General features: G+C 41.4%; 4 protein-coding genes across 4 annotated transcripts in view; 3 read left to right on the top strand and 1 right to left on the bottom strand.

Annotated features, from left to right (window-relative positions):
• The first annotated feature begins 14 nt into the window (after positions 1 to 14).
• Positions 15 to 4776, top strand: cd151 (CD151 molecule). The gene is made up of 8 exons (XM_030366799.1): positions 15 to 231; positions 1223 to 1307; positions 1741 to 1932; positions 2541 to 2615; positions 3239 to 3343; positions 4027 to 4182; positions 4268 to 4354; positions 4441 to 4776. The coding sequence occupies exons 2-8, from the start codon at positions 1224 to 1226 to the stop codon at positions 4513 to 4515; spliced, it is 774 nt and encodes a 257-aa protein (XP_030222659.1). The 5' UTR covers positions 15 to 231; position 1223; the 3' UTR covers positions 4516 to 4776.
• A 3289-nt stretch (positions 4777 to 8065) lies between these two features.
• On the top strand, positions 8066 to 9909 carry gatd1 (glutamine amidotransferase class 1 domain containing 1). Its single transcript, XM_030366800.1, has 7 exons — positions 8066 to 8254; positions 8497 to 8573; positions 8707 to 8812; positions 8897 to 9004; positions 9090 to 9181; positions 9301 to 9394; positions 9627 to 9909. Exons 1-7 carry the CDS (start codon positions 8206 to 8208, stop codon positions 9752 to 9754), a joined length of 654 nt encoding a protein of 217 aa, XP_030222660.1. The 5' UTR covers positions 8066 to 8205; the 3' UTR covers positions 9755 to 9909.
• On the bottom strand, positions 9846 to 14196 carry chid1 (chitinase domain containing 1). Its single transcript, XM_030366788.1, has 12 exons — positions 13798 to 14196; positions 12535 to 12678; positions 12260 to 12392; positions 12092 to 12136; positions 11739 to 11845; positions 11570 to 11631; positions 11377 to 11466; positions 11168 to 11269; positions 10935 to 11084; positions 10753 to 10833; positions 10622 to 10664; positions 9846 to 10532 (listed from the first exon to the last, which is right to left on the bottom strand). Exons 1-12 carry the CDS (start codon positions 13909 to 13911, stop codon positions 10434 to 10436), a joined length of 1170 nt encoding a protein of 389 aa, XP_030222648.1. The 5' UTR covers positions 13912 to 14196; the 3' UTR covers positions 9846 to 10433.
• An 84-nt stretch (positions 14197 to 14280) lies between these two features.
• The window catches only part of ighmbp2 (immunoglobulin mu DNA binding protein 2), a 6587-nt gene continuing 6002 nt past the window's right edge, over positions 14281 to 14865 (top strand). The window contains exons 1-2 of the mRNA XM_030366743.1: positions 14281 to 14377; positions 14749 to 14832. Of these exons, the coding sequence (XP_030222603.1) occupies positions 14756 to 14832 (77 nt within the window). The 5' untranslated portion in view covers positions 14281 to 14377; positions 14749 to 14755. The remainder of the gene's footprint in view (positions 14378 to 14748; positions 14833 to 14865) is intronic.

Genomic DNA, 14865 nt, shown 5'->3' with positions numbered 1-14865 from the left:
TATCCAACCCATTTATATAAAACCCATTCACTGGTCCGCTAGTAGGAAAACAGACGCTCACCCGCCCAGTAGACCCGGGCCAGTGCTCCAGCTAGAAACTTCCACTCTTCCTCCGAACGTCAAACCTTCACCGTTGGGATTGGGTTTTGGAATACCAGCAAGTTTGAAGACAAACTCACAAACTTTCTAACAAACTTTCATTCTTCAAGTTTTGTTTGCATCGAAAAGCAGGTAGGACCCTCTGAAAAATAGGGGACAGGAAAATGACTAATTCTTTCCACTGACACAATGGTCTAAAAATAACTACTGCTACTGGTTCTAGACAAAAAAAAGAACGTAAAAATGCTTTTCTTTATATGCTGCTGCGGAGTATGAACCATAAAATACAGACTTTAATTAGCTGTTTGGGATTTTATATATATTTTACAATATGATTTTTACAATTACAATGATTTCTCATTGTAATCTTTAAACACTGTTTTTTATTGTCACTTGATGTGTAACAGCACATGGTGTCTATTCAAGGGTATATTCTATTTGTATAAAAAATAAAAGATTAGAAAGAAAAATAACCTATCATATACAAATGTTTAAGAAATCATATGCTCTCCCATGTAGTCAGTAGACAGGGTGTATGAAATGTGGTGTTACTGGGATCGAAGACATTTATAACTCTCCTCTCAGACATCTGAGACAAGCTAAGTACTTTACCCCCACAATGTATTTTATTTCATTAGTGGGCTTTCCTCATTGAATGCCAAGGTGTGGTATTTGAATGGTAGCCTTTGTTTGTGTTTGTCTGATGGGTACATAATATTACTAAGAATAGTATTTTATGTTGAAGAGGCACTAAATAAATGCTCACAGCACATACAATCCTATTTCCAACTATAAGGGCATACTTTCTTAGCCTTAGCTTTAATCTTAGCTTTAATCACCAATGTGTGCAGGCTCAATTATTTACAGTCTAAATAATGAAAACTGCTTATGGTATAATCTTCACATCAGGCAGGGAGATCGTGTCATGTCAGGCAGCCTTCACTGCAGCAGTGTTAGGAGATATGGCATGCTGCAGGAGCGTTGGGCATTCCATTTCCATCTGCGTTCGTTTATACTGTTGACTGCTCTGCACTCTCGGTCTGTAATCTAGTGCTTGGCCCTGTGTGGTTTGCCATAATGCCTTTTTGCCATGCGTAAATGCTTCCCTTTTTTGTCTTTTCAGAATGGAGGCAAGGTATAAGAGAAAGAACACCTGTGGAACGATATGTCTGAAATATCTCCTTTTCTTGTTTAATGTTCTGTTCTGGGTAAGTCCATTGGGTGTGAGCTTTCAGTTGTGTATGTGTTTTTAATGCAGCTACACGGACGGCTATAAAGAGATCCATATCCGATGTTCCATAAGCCATTCATACACTTCTTATTTGAACTGCTTTTCCCATTCAACTTTACTCCCATGTATTTATTGTGTTATGTTGTTATGTAGACCTTGTTTATTATTGTTGCCAACGCACCTACTTTTCAGTGTTTCCAAGGGAGACCCACAGTCTCTAGGTTTTCTTGAGCAACTGTGGTCTGTGGTATCAAGAAACCGAATTGAGAAGGTACCACAACTGATTGTGTGTGTGTGTGTGTGTGTGTGTGTGTGTGTGTGTGTGTGTGTGTGTGTGTGTGTGTGTGTGTGTGTGTGTGTGTGTGTGTGTGTGTGTGTGTGTGTGTGTGTGTGTGTGTGTGTGCTCTCAGGTGGCAGGTGGAACTGTTTTGGCAGTTGGAATTTGGACCGTGGCGGAGAAGAGCGATTACATCAGTTTACTGAACTCCACCTTTTACTCCGCCTCGGCATACATCCTAATCGCCACGGGGATCATCGTGGTGGTGACGGGACTGATCGGGTGCTGTGCCATGCTGAGGGAGATGAGAAATCTTCTCATTGTGGTGATGCTCATTACCATCCATTCCTACCATCACAATCCAATACAATACCGAATACAGCACAACATACTAATGCAACGTGCCATCTTCTGTTAGGATTAATGTTTCCAGAACTCAGTGTTTTCAGTGTTTGGACCAAATCCAAACACCTTTTGTTTGAGTGCATATATATTAAGGGTTCAACCTGGGTGACCTTTTTCTTTTCTAGTTGCAACCAGAGCCTTGCACCCTGTCCTGCATGTATATGCATCTCCTTATGTCAGAAATACATGTGTCAGATACAAAAGACATGCATGCAGAGTGTTTCTTTAAGAGTTTAGATTTAGCTCATGACTCATGCTAGTGGTATGAGAGGCATCAAATGTGGCTGGCTGGTCAAAATATCATGGGGAGAGAGTACAGCATACTGCATAGGAAAACATTTATGATATAAGATACTACCTTACATTATACCAGCATTAAAGTTGTACAATTTTCTGTCTATTTAATGTCACATGCAAGTCTACCGAAACATTACTAATACCATAGTGTCCATTCCAATTATTATCTGTTATTCACTTGCTTCCTCTGTCCTGTCTGTTATCCCAATTTTATGTCTCTCTCTTCCACAGTATTTCATCCTGTTATTTTGTATTTTCCTGCTGGAAATCATTGCTGGTGTGATGGCCTACATGAACTACCAAAAGGTGATTTTCAATAGAAAAACGTTGTACAGTCAATAGTTGCAGTGGTAGATACTAGTCCCATAGATCAATGGTCATGCAGCAGTATATTTATAACATAGTTATCATCATCTTCTTCTATTTATGTTCCTTTTCTTGTCATCCCAGGACATATAACAACTCAAACTCACTTTCTCCCTCCATACTGTTTCACTTTGTGTGTCTTTGTATACCATATTTGCTTACTGTCTGTTTTCTGTGTTATCTAAACTGCTTTTTACCTCTGCCTGTTCCATCTCCAGTTAAGTCCTCCGTATGCGTATCTTTTACACCTCTTTTTCTTCCTACCTTTCTTGCTCCAGTGTTTTCCTTACTGCTATGACATAATCTTAACTGCTCCTCGTCTGTGTTCATCCATTCATGCTAGGATCATATTTTCTCCCCCCCTCCCCACCCATTGCCCCATTTTTCTGTGTATTCTTAGCCCCCAGTGGTTGCCATGGCGGTTATAGTGGAATGTTACAGCGGTGGAAAGTAACTTGACCGTGTGATATATTTACAAACAGGGGAGGTTGTCTTAAAGAAACCCAGACCCTTGCAGGTGACAGACCCTTGTAGCTCACCCTCGCTGTGCTCCTGTACCACAGGTGGACCATGAGCTCAGGCAGAACCTGAGGTTGACCATGCAGCATAAGTACATGCAGCCGGGGGAGGAAGGAGTCACCCAGGGCGTGGACAAGCTCCAGCAGGAGGTATCTGATGGGGGAGAAATGCTATGCTATGCTAATGATGTAGGCCAGGGATCCTAGGTTATACATATAGGAATAGGCAGGCTACAGCTGGATTATCCATCCTTCCACATATTATGTAGTAGTTAGGGTATCGTTAGTTTCGCATTATTATTGTTTGTTTATTATTGACATTTTCTATTTGGTTGGTTCGATTCAATACAATTTTCTTTGTATAGCCCTTAATTATCGGTACAGTCTCAAAGGGCTTGGTGTGTCTGTGTGCGAAGAGATTAGTGAAAGGGTCAGTTGATCAAAGACTACCAGAACAACACATGCTTTATGATGATTCGCACAGACGTCAAACGCTGAACGTTTGCTCCTCATCCCTTACAGTTGAATGGCATTTGTATTTTCTACAACAAAACAGAAGCCTTTAAAAAAGATTGCTAGTCCCACTGTGTAGACTACAAGTAGCAGAGAAACATATTTTATGCAAGGACAATTTGCCTCAAACCCTACTTTGGCCTTATTATCACAAAGGGTCCTTTGTGTTCGGATAGCAGAGACATTGCAAGTGAACATGCACAAACCACCAAGAACATCTGGATGAATACTAGGAGGGAGTGGAAATGTGTTCATTTTCAACAATATTCAGTTGGTCCGAGGTGCATGTTTAACTCGTGCTGTGTGCCTCTGTGTCCCAGTTTAAGTGCTGTGGCAGCGACAGCTCCCTGGACTGGGCTGACAGTATTTGGATCCTAACCTCACAAAATGCTATGATGGTGCCGGACAGCTGCTGTAAGACTCCAAGGGAACTCTGTGGCCAGAGAGACCACCCGTCCAACATCTACAAGCTAGAGGTCAGTTTCCCCACTCAACCTAACGATTATTATGGGATTAATATAGTGAGTTCAAGTTTTGTTTTAACCCCATGCCGTTACTCAGGGAGGCTGCATCGGTCGGTTGGAGGAATTCATTCTGAGTCAGCTGCTTATCCTAGGTGCAGTGGGAATCGGCATTGCCTTTCTTCAGGTAAAACATGCTGCGATGATAAGCAATGCCACTGGTTGCCCTTGTGTGCCGTTTAACAAAAGTCTTGCATGTTTAATATTTTTCAGCTGCTGGGGATGATGTTGACCTGCTGCCTTTATCAAAATCTGAAAGAAGATCGTTATTCAGCCTGTTGTTTTTAATATGTGGTTGAATTGATGTGTATTGGAATACATGATCTCATTCATTGTACTGTATGAAGTTGTGAAGCCGATCTTTTGACATTGCAATGATGGTATATTTGTGAAGGAGCAAAGCTCAATAGCATATTCCACTACATGGCTCCCTTGTTGCTTTGTGTTTAATCTCAAATGTTCTGTGGCCTATAAGGTGACAGACAAATGATCGCCAAATTTTATCTGTGTTTATTTTCTACAGACAAAAATAAAATAGTATATGGCTGACATTTTTGCACTATGTTTATATATAAATATACATGCATATATATATATATATATATATATATATATATATATATATATATATATATATATATATATATATATATATATATATATATATATATTTACACATGTATATGTATACGTATACAGGTGCTGGTCATATTATTAGAATATCATGAAAAAGTTGATTTATTTCATTAATTCCATTTAGAAAGTCAAACCTGTAGAATGTATACATTCATTCCAAACAGACTGATACATTATAAGTGTTTTTTGCCAAAAAGAAGATGATTATAGCTGACAACCAATGAAAACCCTAAATTCAACATCTCAGAAAATTAGAATATGGTGAAAAGGTCAGATATTGAAGACACCTGGTGCCACACTCTAATTAGCTAACTAACTCAAAACACCTGGAAAAGCCTTTAAATGGTCTCTCGTTTTGATTCTGTATGACACACAATCATGGGGAAGACTGCTGACTTGACAACTGTCCAAAAGATGACCATTGATACTTTAAAGAAGGAGGGCAAGACACAAAAGGTCATTGCCAAAGAGGTTGGATGTTCCCAGAGCTCTGTGTCCAAGCACATTAATAGAGAGGCGAAGGGAAGAAAAAGATGTGGTAGAAAAGAGTGTACAAGCAAGAGGGATAAACGCGCCCTGGAGAGGATTGTCAAACAAAACCGATTCAAAAATGTGGGGGAGATCCACAAAGAGTGGACTGTAGCTGGAGTCAGTGCTTCAAGAAGCACCACACACCGACGTATGCAAGATATGGGCTTCAGCTGTCGCATTCCTCGTGTAAAGCCACTCTTGAATAAGAGACAACGTCAAAAGCGTCTCGCCTGGGCTCAAGACAAAAAGGACTGGACTGCTGCTGAGTGGTCCAAAGTTATGTTTTCAGATGAAAGTAAATTTTGTATCTCCTTTGGAAATCAAGGTCCCAGAGTCTGGAGGAAGACAGGAGAGGCACAGAATCCACGTTGCCTGAAGTCCAGTGTAAAATTTCCACAGTCAGTAATGGTCTGGGGTGCCATGTCATCTGCTGCTGTTGGTCCACTGTGTTTCCTGAGGTCCAGGGTCAATGCAGCAGTCTACCAGGAAGTTTTAGAACACTTTATGCTGCCTGCCGCGGACCAACTTTATGGAGGTGACGATTTCATTTTCCAACATGACTTGGCACCTGCACACAGTGCCAAATCTACCAGTACCTGGTTTAAGGACCATGGTATCCCTCTTCTTGATTGGCCTGCAAACTCACCTGACCTTAACCCCATAGAAAACCTATGGGGTATTGTGAAGCGGAAGATGCGAGATGCCAGACCCAACAATGCTGAAGAGCTGAAGGCCACTATTAAAGCAACCTGGGCTCTCATAACACCTGAGGAGTGCAACAGACTGGTCGACTCCATGCCACGCCGTATTGCTGCAGCAATTCAGGCAAAAGGAGCTGCAACTAAGTATTGATTGCCATACATGCTGAAACTTTCCATGTTCATACTTTTCAGTTGGCCCACATTTCTAAAAAATCATTTTTTGTACTAGTCGTAACTAATATTCTAATTTTCTGAGATACTGAATTGTCAGTACTAATCATCCAAATTAAAAGAAATAAACATTTCAAATATATCACTCTGTTTGTAATGAATTGATATAATATGTAAGTTTCACGTTCTGAATATAATTACTGAAATAAATCAACTTTTTCATGATATTCTAATAATTTGACCAGCACCTGTATGTATATATGTGAGTGTGTGTGTGTAAGTGTGTATGTGTGCGTGTGTAAGTGCGTGCGTGCGTGTGTGTGTTTTGTTTTTTTTGCGTGATTATGTGCCTGCGTGCGTGTATAATGAATACAATTAAAGAAACAATCATAATAATAATTCATTGAATTTATATAGCGCTTTTATTTTTCTGGAAACTCAAGCGCTTACAGTGAAGGGGGGAAGTGACCTGCGCGGGACTGTTTTCTTCATCCCGCTCCTGCCCGCTCCCGCTGATTTTCTGACCATTACCGCCCGCGCCCGCAACGCGTGTGTTACACTCCCGCCCGCTCCCGCAATGTGCATGTCCACTCCCGCCCGCACCTGCAAAACTCTGAGAATTTATGCCCGCACAATAATAGAGATGCATTGATTTTGTGTCTTCTTCTGTCCCGCAGGAGAAAACACGTAATTATATAGGCTATTAAAAAGAGACTCATGGGCTGCGTGTCTTTTGACGCACTGGTCTAGCGCTCCTATTTCGTTGTTTTCATTTTTCAATTCAATAAGGGCTGTTTCATATTCTATTCTCCTCTTCTGTAGGCCTATTTTATTTATTTTTCTACCTTTATATAATCACGCAGTGATTGAGGATATTGTCTCTTTTCTAAGTTAGACCTGAACCCGCAGTGTTTTGTTTTACCCGCCCGTTCCCGCCCGCAGCAAAGTTCAAACCGCCCGCTCCCGCGAGATTTGGGTTGGGTCCCGCGGGACCCGGCGGGACCCAATCCCAATGCAGACCTCTAGGGGGAACCTCACTAACCACCACCAGTGTGTAGCATCCACTTGGGTGATGCACGGCAGCCAATCAGCGCCAGAACGCTCACCACACACCAGCGGTGGAGAGTGAGGGAATTAATGAATTAGACAATTATACAGGGTGCAGATTAATGAGCCTGGTTGGGCAGTTTTTAGACACTGTCGATTATTAATCACTCATTCTCAGTCATCATGCAGTTGTATTATTGCAATTATTAGTAGGCGTAGTTGATAAGACCTTCTATTTTGCCCGGGATGAATACTTAAAATCTTTGTCAAATGATTTATTTTCTACCATGAGCTCGGGAGATATTTATGAACGGCACACTCACACGTATCACTGAAATGACTTTAATTCTCAAATGTTTTGATGTTGTACATTTTGGGCTGGGTTCACAGGAAACTCTTTCATCATAATTTCATTCGCCACTAGTGTCCCTACTAGCGTACTAATTTGAAGCTTCGGGGTCGAACCACTTTGGTGGTTCATCTGGCTGCGAGGCTTTGACATTTCATGAGGCATCATCTCGGCACCACTACTTTTATGACCTCAGTGAGTCAGGACCTCAGTTTAATGTCTCCTCCGAAGGACGGCATCTTCCACAGCACAGTGTCCCCGTCACTCTACTGGGGCATCGGGGATTGATGTTTTCGGCCAGAGGGAAGAGTGCCACCTACTGATCACTGCTGGAAACTGCTTGGTTGACCGTGTATGAATTTTGTATTTTGTGCTGCCCTCGAGCTTTTATTTTGAAGCTTGTTATTGGCGTAGAGCAGTCAGATGGTATCGGCTGCTGCTGACAGGATTTCCGTTCGGCTGTTGGTCGGAATCAAACTTTCGAATCCCCTGATTTACGACGATAACATATTGAAAGAAATTATTGCATAACACGTTCATGACATGTCTTCGAAACCTACGTGCTTAATAGTGGCTAGTGCTGCTCCTCAAGGTAGGTCGAGTAGTCGATCACCGATTTAGCTGGTTTCTGTGGTTAGCCAACTAGTGGACGTGCAACAAGATCATTAAATAAATGAGCATTTCCTTTAAAGTCAATTGCCGTCCATAAACCATTACTGACACCAAATCGAGGTGTCTATATCAACTGATAAGCAATCAATCAATTGTATTGATCGGCTTCTCAGCAGCCTGTCTTGTCCCTCAAAGTCTTCGTTTATGTTGTACTTCTTTTAGGAGTCACAGCAAAGTCCTTCCATCAGTCCTTCAGTCTCTGCAGCTCTGTCTTTAACCTACAGACAGCCACGCCCGGGGTAACTCCTAATATTTGTTTTTGTTTGTGTGTTTTTAACTTGTATTGTTATCGCATAGTCGAGCCTAGGTTTTACTGAGGAGCATTTTTCAATTTTTTATTTATTTTTCAATCTCATGTGGTATGCATTGTAGGGGAAGCCTATAGACTTCGTGGGAGTCGATGAAAGCACTGCCAGATGGGTGCAGGACTTCAGTGTGAAACCTTACGCAACACCAGCCAAACTTGAATCTATAGATGGTGGGACTGTGCTAGTTTTACAAAAATGTACATTTGCCTTATATTCTGCCTGGTTCAACATCACGTCCTAATGATCCATTCTAGGGGCCCGCTATCAAGCACTCCTCATACCAGACTGTCCCGGGGCACTGAATGACCTGGCACACAGTGGCTCTCTGCACCGCATCCTCACACACTTCATCTCCCAGCAGAGTGAGTGTGCTCCTCATTTTATATTTTAGCCTATCAGTTTTCTTTATGTTGAATGTGTGCCAGTATTGCCTGTCTCTGTACACAGAGCCAGTGTGTGCAGTGGGATATGGCGTGTCTGCTTTATGCTGCTCCACCGAGGGACAACAGTGGATCTTCAGTGGCTACAGTTTAACAGGGGTGTGTGTCCGGTCATAACTCTCTGAGAAAATATCGTCCTCATACCCATTCATTGAAGCCTTCAGTTTTCCACTTGATGTACTCTATTATAACATACTTGTATTTCGTTTTGCCTGAAGCCATCAGTGTTTGAGCTGGTGCGGATCCCAGACTTTGCCAACCTGCCCTTGATAGTGGAGGACTTTGTAAAAGACAGTGGTGGCTCATATACAGGTAGGCTACTCCCAACCTTTAAGATCTGGCTAGGGACAACAGATGGAAACTAGCATTTGCAGCTAACTGGTTTATTTACAGCAAGCAACTTGTCTGTTAATCAATGACCATTGTCCCTATCAACTAAATAAATGAAAATAAAACATTTTAAAGTCATTATAGGAATTAGATATGAATGTTTTGCCACTCTGAATCTTTAATCTTGATTGTGTTTATCTCTTTGGTTTTCTAGCAAGCCAAGCGGATGCCATGCATGTCGTCATAGACAGACACTTAATAACTGGTCAGAACGTCCAGTCCACTTCAGTCGCTGTGAATAATCTTATCCTGCTCTCTACTGCAAGTAGAACCCCAACATAAATGCTTTAGTAATGTGTGCATTGCTTTTTTAATTTACAGATGTTTGAAATGTAATGGATCAATGTGTTTGTCAATGAAAACTTCCTGGGAGAAAAATGTGAAGTCTTCTTTATTGAACAAATAAAGTCATTGACTTTTGAATGTCAAGTGCAAAAGGGACCCAGACATATATTCAAAAAGGGATGGGTAAATTACTAGAATAGGAATAAATACATGTCATGAACCAAGATGTTTCTCAGGACTTCAGCTGATGGCAAACGGGACTAATTTCAGCAGAAGCCTGCATTTACGCCAAGCAATCGAAGCACTTTATTAACAAGTGTACGAATTGCACAGCATATTATACAATTCGTGAAATGATTTCTCTGCCATTATATCTGGAGTCTTGTCAATCAATATATTAAAAATAAATTAAATTAGATACCTCCGATTTCCTGAATGTTGGTTTAATGTACTACTATGTACCATGCTTTTGAGGTAGTACAACCGTTACTGCCATGTATTTATTCAAAATATGACACCCTGCCAACCCCAAGGTCAACTGCAGCACAAATATACTCTTGATGGTTTCCGGTTATCGGTTTGAGTCGAGGGCAACAATTACTGCGTTTGGTATGGAAGGTTTGGGAAGTGCATTTTGCTAATGTTCTTAAAAACCAGAGCAGTCCTTTTCCCACGTTTATAGGAGATCATAAAAGTAATCCAGTCCTTGTCCTAATTCCCACATGGAAATTCCTGCACCCAGTTCTGTGGCCAAAGAGATCCTCATGAAGAGTGACTGGAAAATAAATGAAAAAATAAGTTATTTCCCTATAGTTTGACCTGATAAACATACATGTTTTGCCAAAGCATCTAAAGAGTTCTTACCTTAAGGGTCGGGTAGTACATTTTACACTTGACGCCGTTGTTCCTAAAAAATAAAATGAGTACAAAGTTAGTGATTGGTGCCGATGGATGTTAACAATATCATCCCTTAATCCATATTTAGTATTCATTACCTCTTGTAATTAAAGTAATGCTCTCCGGCATAATCATCCCAAAGAAGCTTTGGCCTTTGTTCCCGCAGAACGTCAATGTACCTGCAGATAATTAATAAAAAATGAATGAAAATGAAAAGGATTTTGCCATTGTCCATTCATCAAGTTTGATAAGGTGTATCAGGGTCCAGCGCTCTTCTTACTTCCCTCCCAGGACTGGATCTGCTCCCTGGCTTGAGAAGTCCATACCGTACATGTTCAGCCCAATCAGAATCTTGTGTCTCCATTGGCTGCTGGGGGCCAGCTCCAGAACACACCCCTTCATCCAGGGCAGCGGGGCGCTCGGCCCGGGGCTAAGAAACAGTCATACATGTTTAACGTTGCGCCAGGTTTGTTGTCGTATTAACATGTGACACAAGAGCATGCTAGCACCTACTCTCCTGCGCTGGAGTAGTCGTAGGTCATCAAGCTGAATCCATCCACAACGGGAGCCAACTGCTCAAACTCCTCTCTACCAAACATGCCTGGCTTGCCATAGCTGTTTATAATGCACATGTTTTTATCAAGGTCAGAAAGGATGCCTGAAGACGTTGTATCATTTGCATTAGGTACATTTCCCATAGGTACATTTCCCATTCGGGTTACCTGGTCAGAACAGGTGGGATGACCAGGAAACAGTCCAACCTTTTAGCCTTCAGAGTCTCACAGACGTGTTTGATCAGGTGGACCAGCTCACTGCAATGTCAAGAACATATTAGACTTGACTAGTTGAATTTGAACCCAGGGTAAAACCTGTGGCAGCAAGGCGACAGGAATCATTATGTCCTGATGAGCTCACCTTCTTTTGTTCCCTCCCAGCTGGCTCCACAGCTCCAATGTAAAACCATGAAAGTGCTCTGTCTGTTGATGAAAACACGGCACGATGCCATCACCAATACAGTGAACGCCAGGTGGATGTACCGTACATTATGCAAGCTGCTGTGGAACGTGCCCCAGTAATACATTACCTTTGCAACGTCCACTAGCTCACTGGCCAGCTCCTCGATCTCATCTTCATTCTCCAGAACATTCATGTAGTCCTTATAGGACCAACCGTCAAACAGCAGCCGAGGCACTGAGACGGAAGAGGATCTACACTTAAAACCTTTGAACGAAATATAGACCTATGGTCCTGACCATAGACCTGAAGGGTCCAGAATATAGACCTGTAGAAACTGTGAACGAAATTGCCCATTTTGGGATAAATAAAGTTTTTCTAAACTTTAAAAATCGGTAAAACTCAAATCAAACAAAGCAACGTGTAACGAATAATGACATATTTTTTAGGTTGTCATTATTCAGAAGAAGAACATTAACTTACCTATTCTGATTTTTCTGTTGGTCTTAATCACAGCTTTGACCCAGCCTATATGGGAGAACAATTTTATTTTATGAGATGCTTTCACCAAAACCAAATACTATTGATAAATATTTAAACGGAGGCCCCTGAATCGGCATAAAGTTTTAAATTACAATGCCATCTCCATACCTGGATCATGGTCTTGAAGTCCGGTGACGTCATAGCTGTTCTTTCCTCGCCTGCGAACCTGAAGCCACACTGGAGACACTGAGCTCAGCTTCGAGCCAAAGACCTTCACTATTTCATAGCCATGGGAATTCCACTGAGGAGACCAGGGAGTGAAAGTGAATAATGCATATTAACTGTTGGACTTGAGGGCCCTATTCAAATAGTTAATATCCAAAGGAATTAAACATTATAATACACAAAACATGCAACTTCTACTGACTTGGTTTAAGACCTACAGGAGTAATGTATCCGAGGACATGTCCCTGGAAGGTGCGTTTGATGTGAGAGCAGTGTCTCTTCTCCTCCCTCACGATGTCCTTCCACTGGGGGTCTGACACAACCAGGCCCCGGTCCAACACAGACACCTCAGCCAGGGACGACTGGCGGGGAGAGAATATGAGATATGATAAGATAATATTGTGCACACATAGAGAGTAGGAAGGAAGTCAGAAAAGGAAGCTAGTACGTAGATAGGTAAAAATGAAATAGTTCCTATTGTGTGTGCAAAAATGTCACTTTTTTGTTGTCAGCATGAGATGATTGAATGTCTGGAAGCATACATTGGAAACATCATCAGCATAGACCTATGGTCCTGAACATAGACCTGTAGGGTCCCGACCATAGACCTGTAGGGTCCTGACTCCTGACCATAGACCTATGGTCCTGACCATAGACCTGAAGGGTCCAGAATATAGACCTGTAGTTTCCTGACAATAGACGTGTAGGGTCCTAGGGGTGGGAAATATAATCGATTCTTCGATGCATCACAATTCTCTCTAGAACGATTCCGTCTCGATGCAGATCAATTAATAATCAAAATTAAAAAAAACAATATTTTGTAATTTGCTAGCCTGCTGCAACATTCTGTTCACCAGAGAGGGATAATTTTAAAATTATTTAATTTATATTCAGTGTAATGGCCTATCTGATTTGTCTTGACACGCTTGCAATTCAGCCTACGCATAGCATGCACGCAAACTCACAGCCAGACACAAGAACTCCTTCTAATTGAAGAGCATCTTTTTCTTTAATGGGTTAGAAAAATTTGAAATAAAATAAAACTGAATACTACTACATAATTCCATATTGTGCAATGCAAGCTGCATTGATTATTGCATTGTTCATAGAAAGTAATATTTGTCACAAAAGCTCTCTCTAATAAAATATGAGATAAGTTAATTCATCTGTTGATGTCTTTTATGATCATCACAAAAGTAGGAAGTGATTAGCAAACTCTGAGTAGCAAACTCAGATGTATATATATATTTTTGAAAATCACGCATGGAAATGAACTACATAAAAAAAGTTGTTTAATCGAGATGCATCATAATCGCTTTAGAATAGAATCGTTGACCTCATGATCGGAATCGAATCGTGAGGTGCCAAGAGATTCCCACCCCTTACCATAGACCTGTCGGGCCCTGACCATTGATCTACATGGTCATCATCATGACCCCTAGACTTGTAGGGTCCTGACTCTATAATGAACAGGTACTCACCTCCACCACCTCAGCTTTGTGCGTCTTCTTGGCGTCCTTTTTTGAAAGGGTCCCACTGACCACCGACCAACTCCAAGTGGCCAACAAAAAGACCAAAAGTGATTTTGTTTCCATTTAGAGTTCAATAAAACACAAATAAATCAATAAACCGGGGTAGCAGCCCTTCGCAGGAAGCTTTCTTCCTGGTCGTAACAGAAAGCTGACGTCCTCCTAAAACCAAACCACAGACATGCTTCAGAAGGTTAAAACATGTGGAGGATCCTAGCTGTTCAGTGAACATGTGAATGATTAATTAGATGATGTAGTCATGTAAACTATTAATAAGAGCTAGCTCTGTTGAGCTGGACTGACAGCGTGGGGGTGAGGGGAGAGAACACAGCGTCGAGGGAAAGTAAGTACAGCTATCCTATATCCTTCAAAATAAAGGTTCCGTCGAGTCAACAAAATTAATCGTGTGTGTGTATGTGTGTGTGTCCTCAGCAGATAGATGGCGGTGTGGCTTCTCGTCCGCATAGGATTGCACCGTTAGACTAGTAAAAGAAGAGAAGTATCTCATTGGTCGCTGTTGACAGTCGATCAGGTAGTTACAACTATATTGTCACTTGTTATCACATTTATATATTTATCTATCTAACGAGCTTTGCTTAACTTACAATGAATGACACGTGGGTGTTTATCAATGTGTTGCTAGCTGTTATTTTCTAAAATAGCTCAACATTTGACGGATTGTAATGTAACATGCCCTGTAGCTAAGTGCTTGCTTAACTATTGAACCGAGCAAGGGTGTCAATCACTATTGTCACCCTTGGGTGCATTTGGAGAGCAGAGGTTGGGTGGGTGGGTGTCACTGAAGGGAGGCTTACTGTACTGAGTGCCACAAGTCTCGTTTTTATCTGTTTTGGTTTAGTTAATCTTCTACTATTGGTTGTTCCTTGTTAATGTCATCTACAGCTAAGATATGGAAATTGAACAGTTTGTGTCCAAGACACTTGAGCTTCTGCAGGAGGAGAGAGAAGCTGAAATCGAAGAGACCAGGTATTTACATGAATATAATTCACTGGATAACAT

Source organism: Gadus morhua, chromosome 9, assembly GCF_902167405.1.
Source record: "Gadus morhua chromosome 9, gadMor3.0, whole genome shotgun sequence".
NCBI classification, from domain to species: Eukaryota; Metazoa; Chordata; class Actinopteri; order Gadiformes; family Gadidae; genus Gadus; species Gadus morhua.
This window is presented reverse-complemented; position numbering and strand designations above follow the sequence as displayed.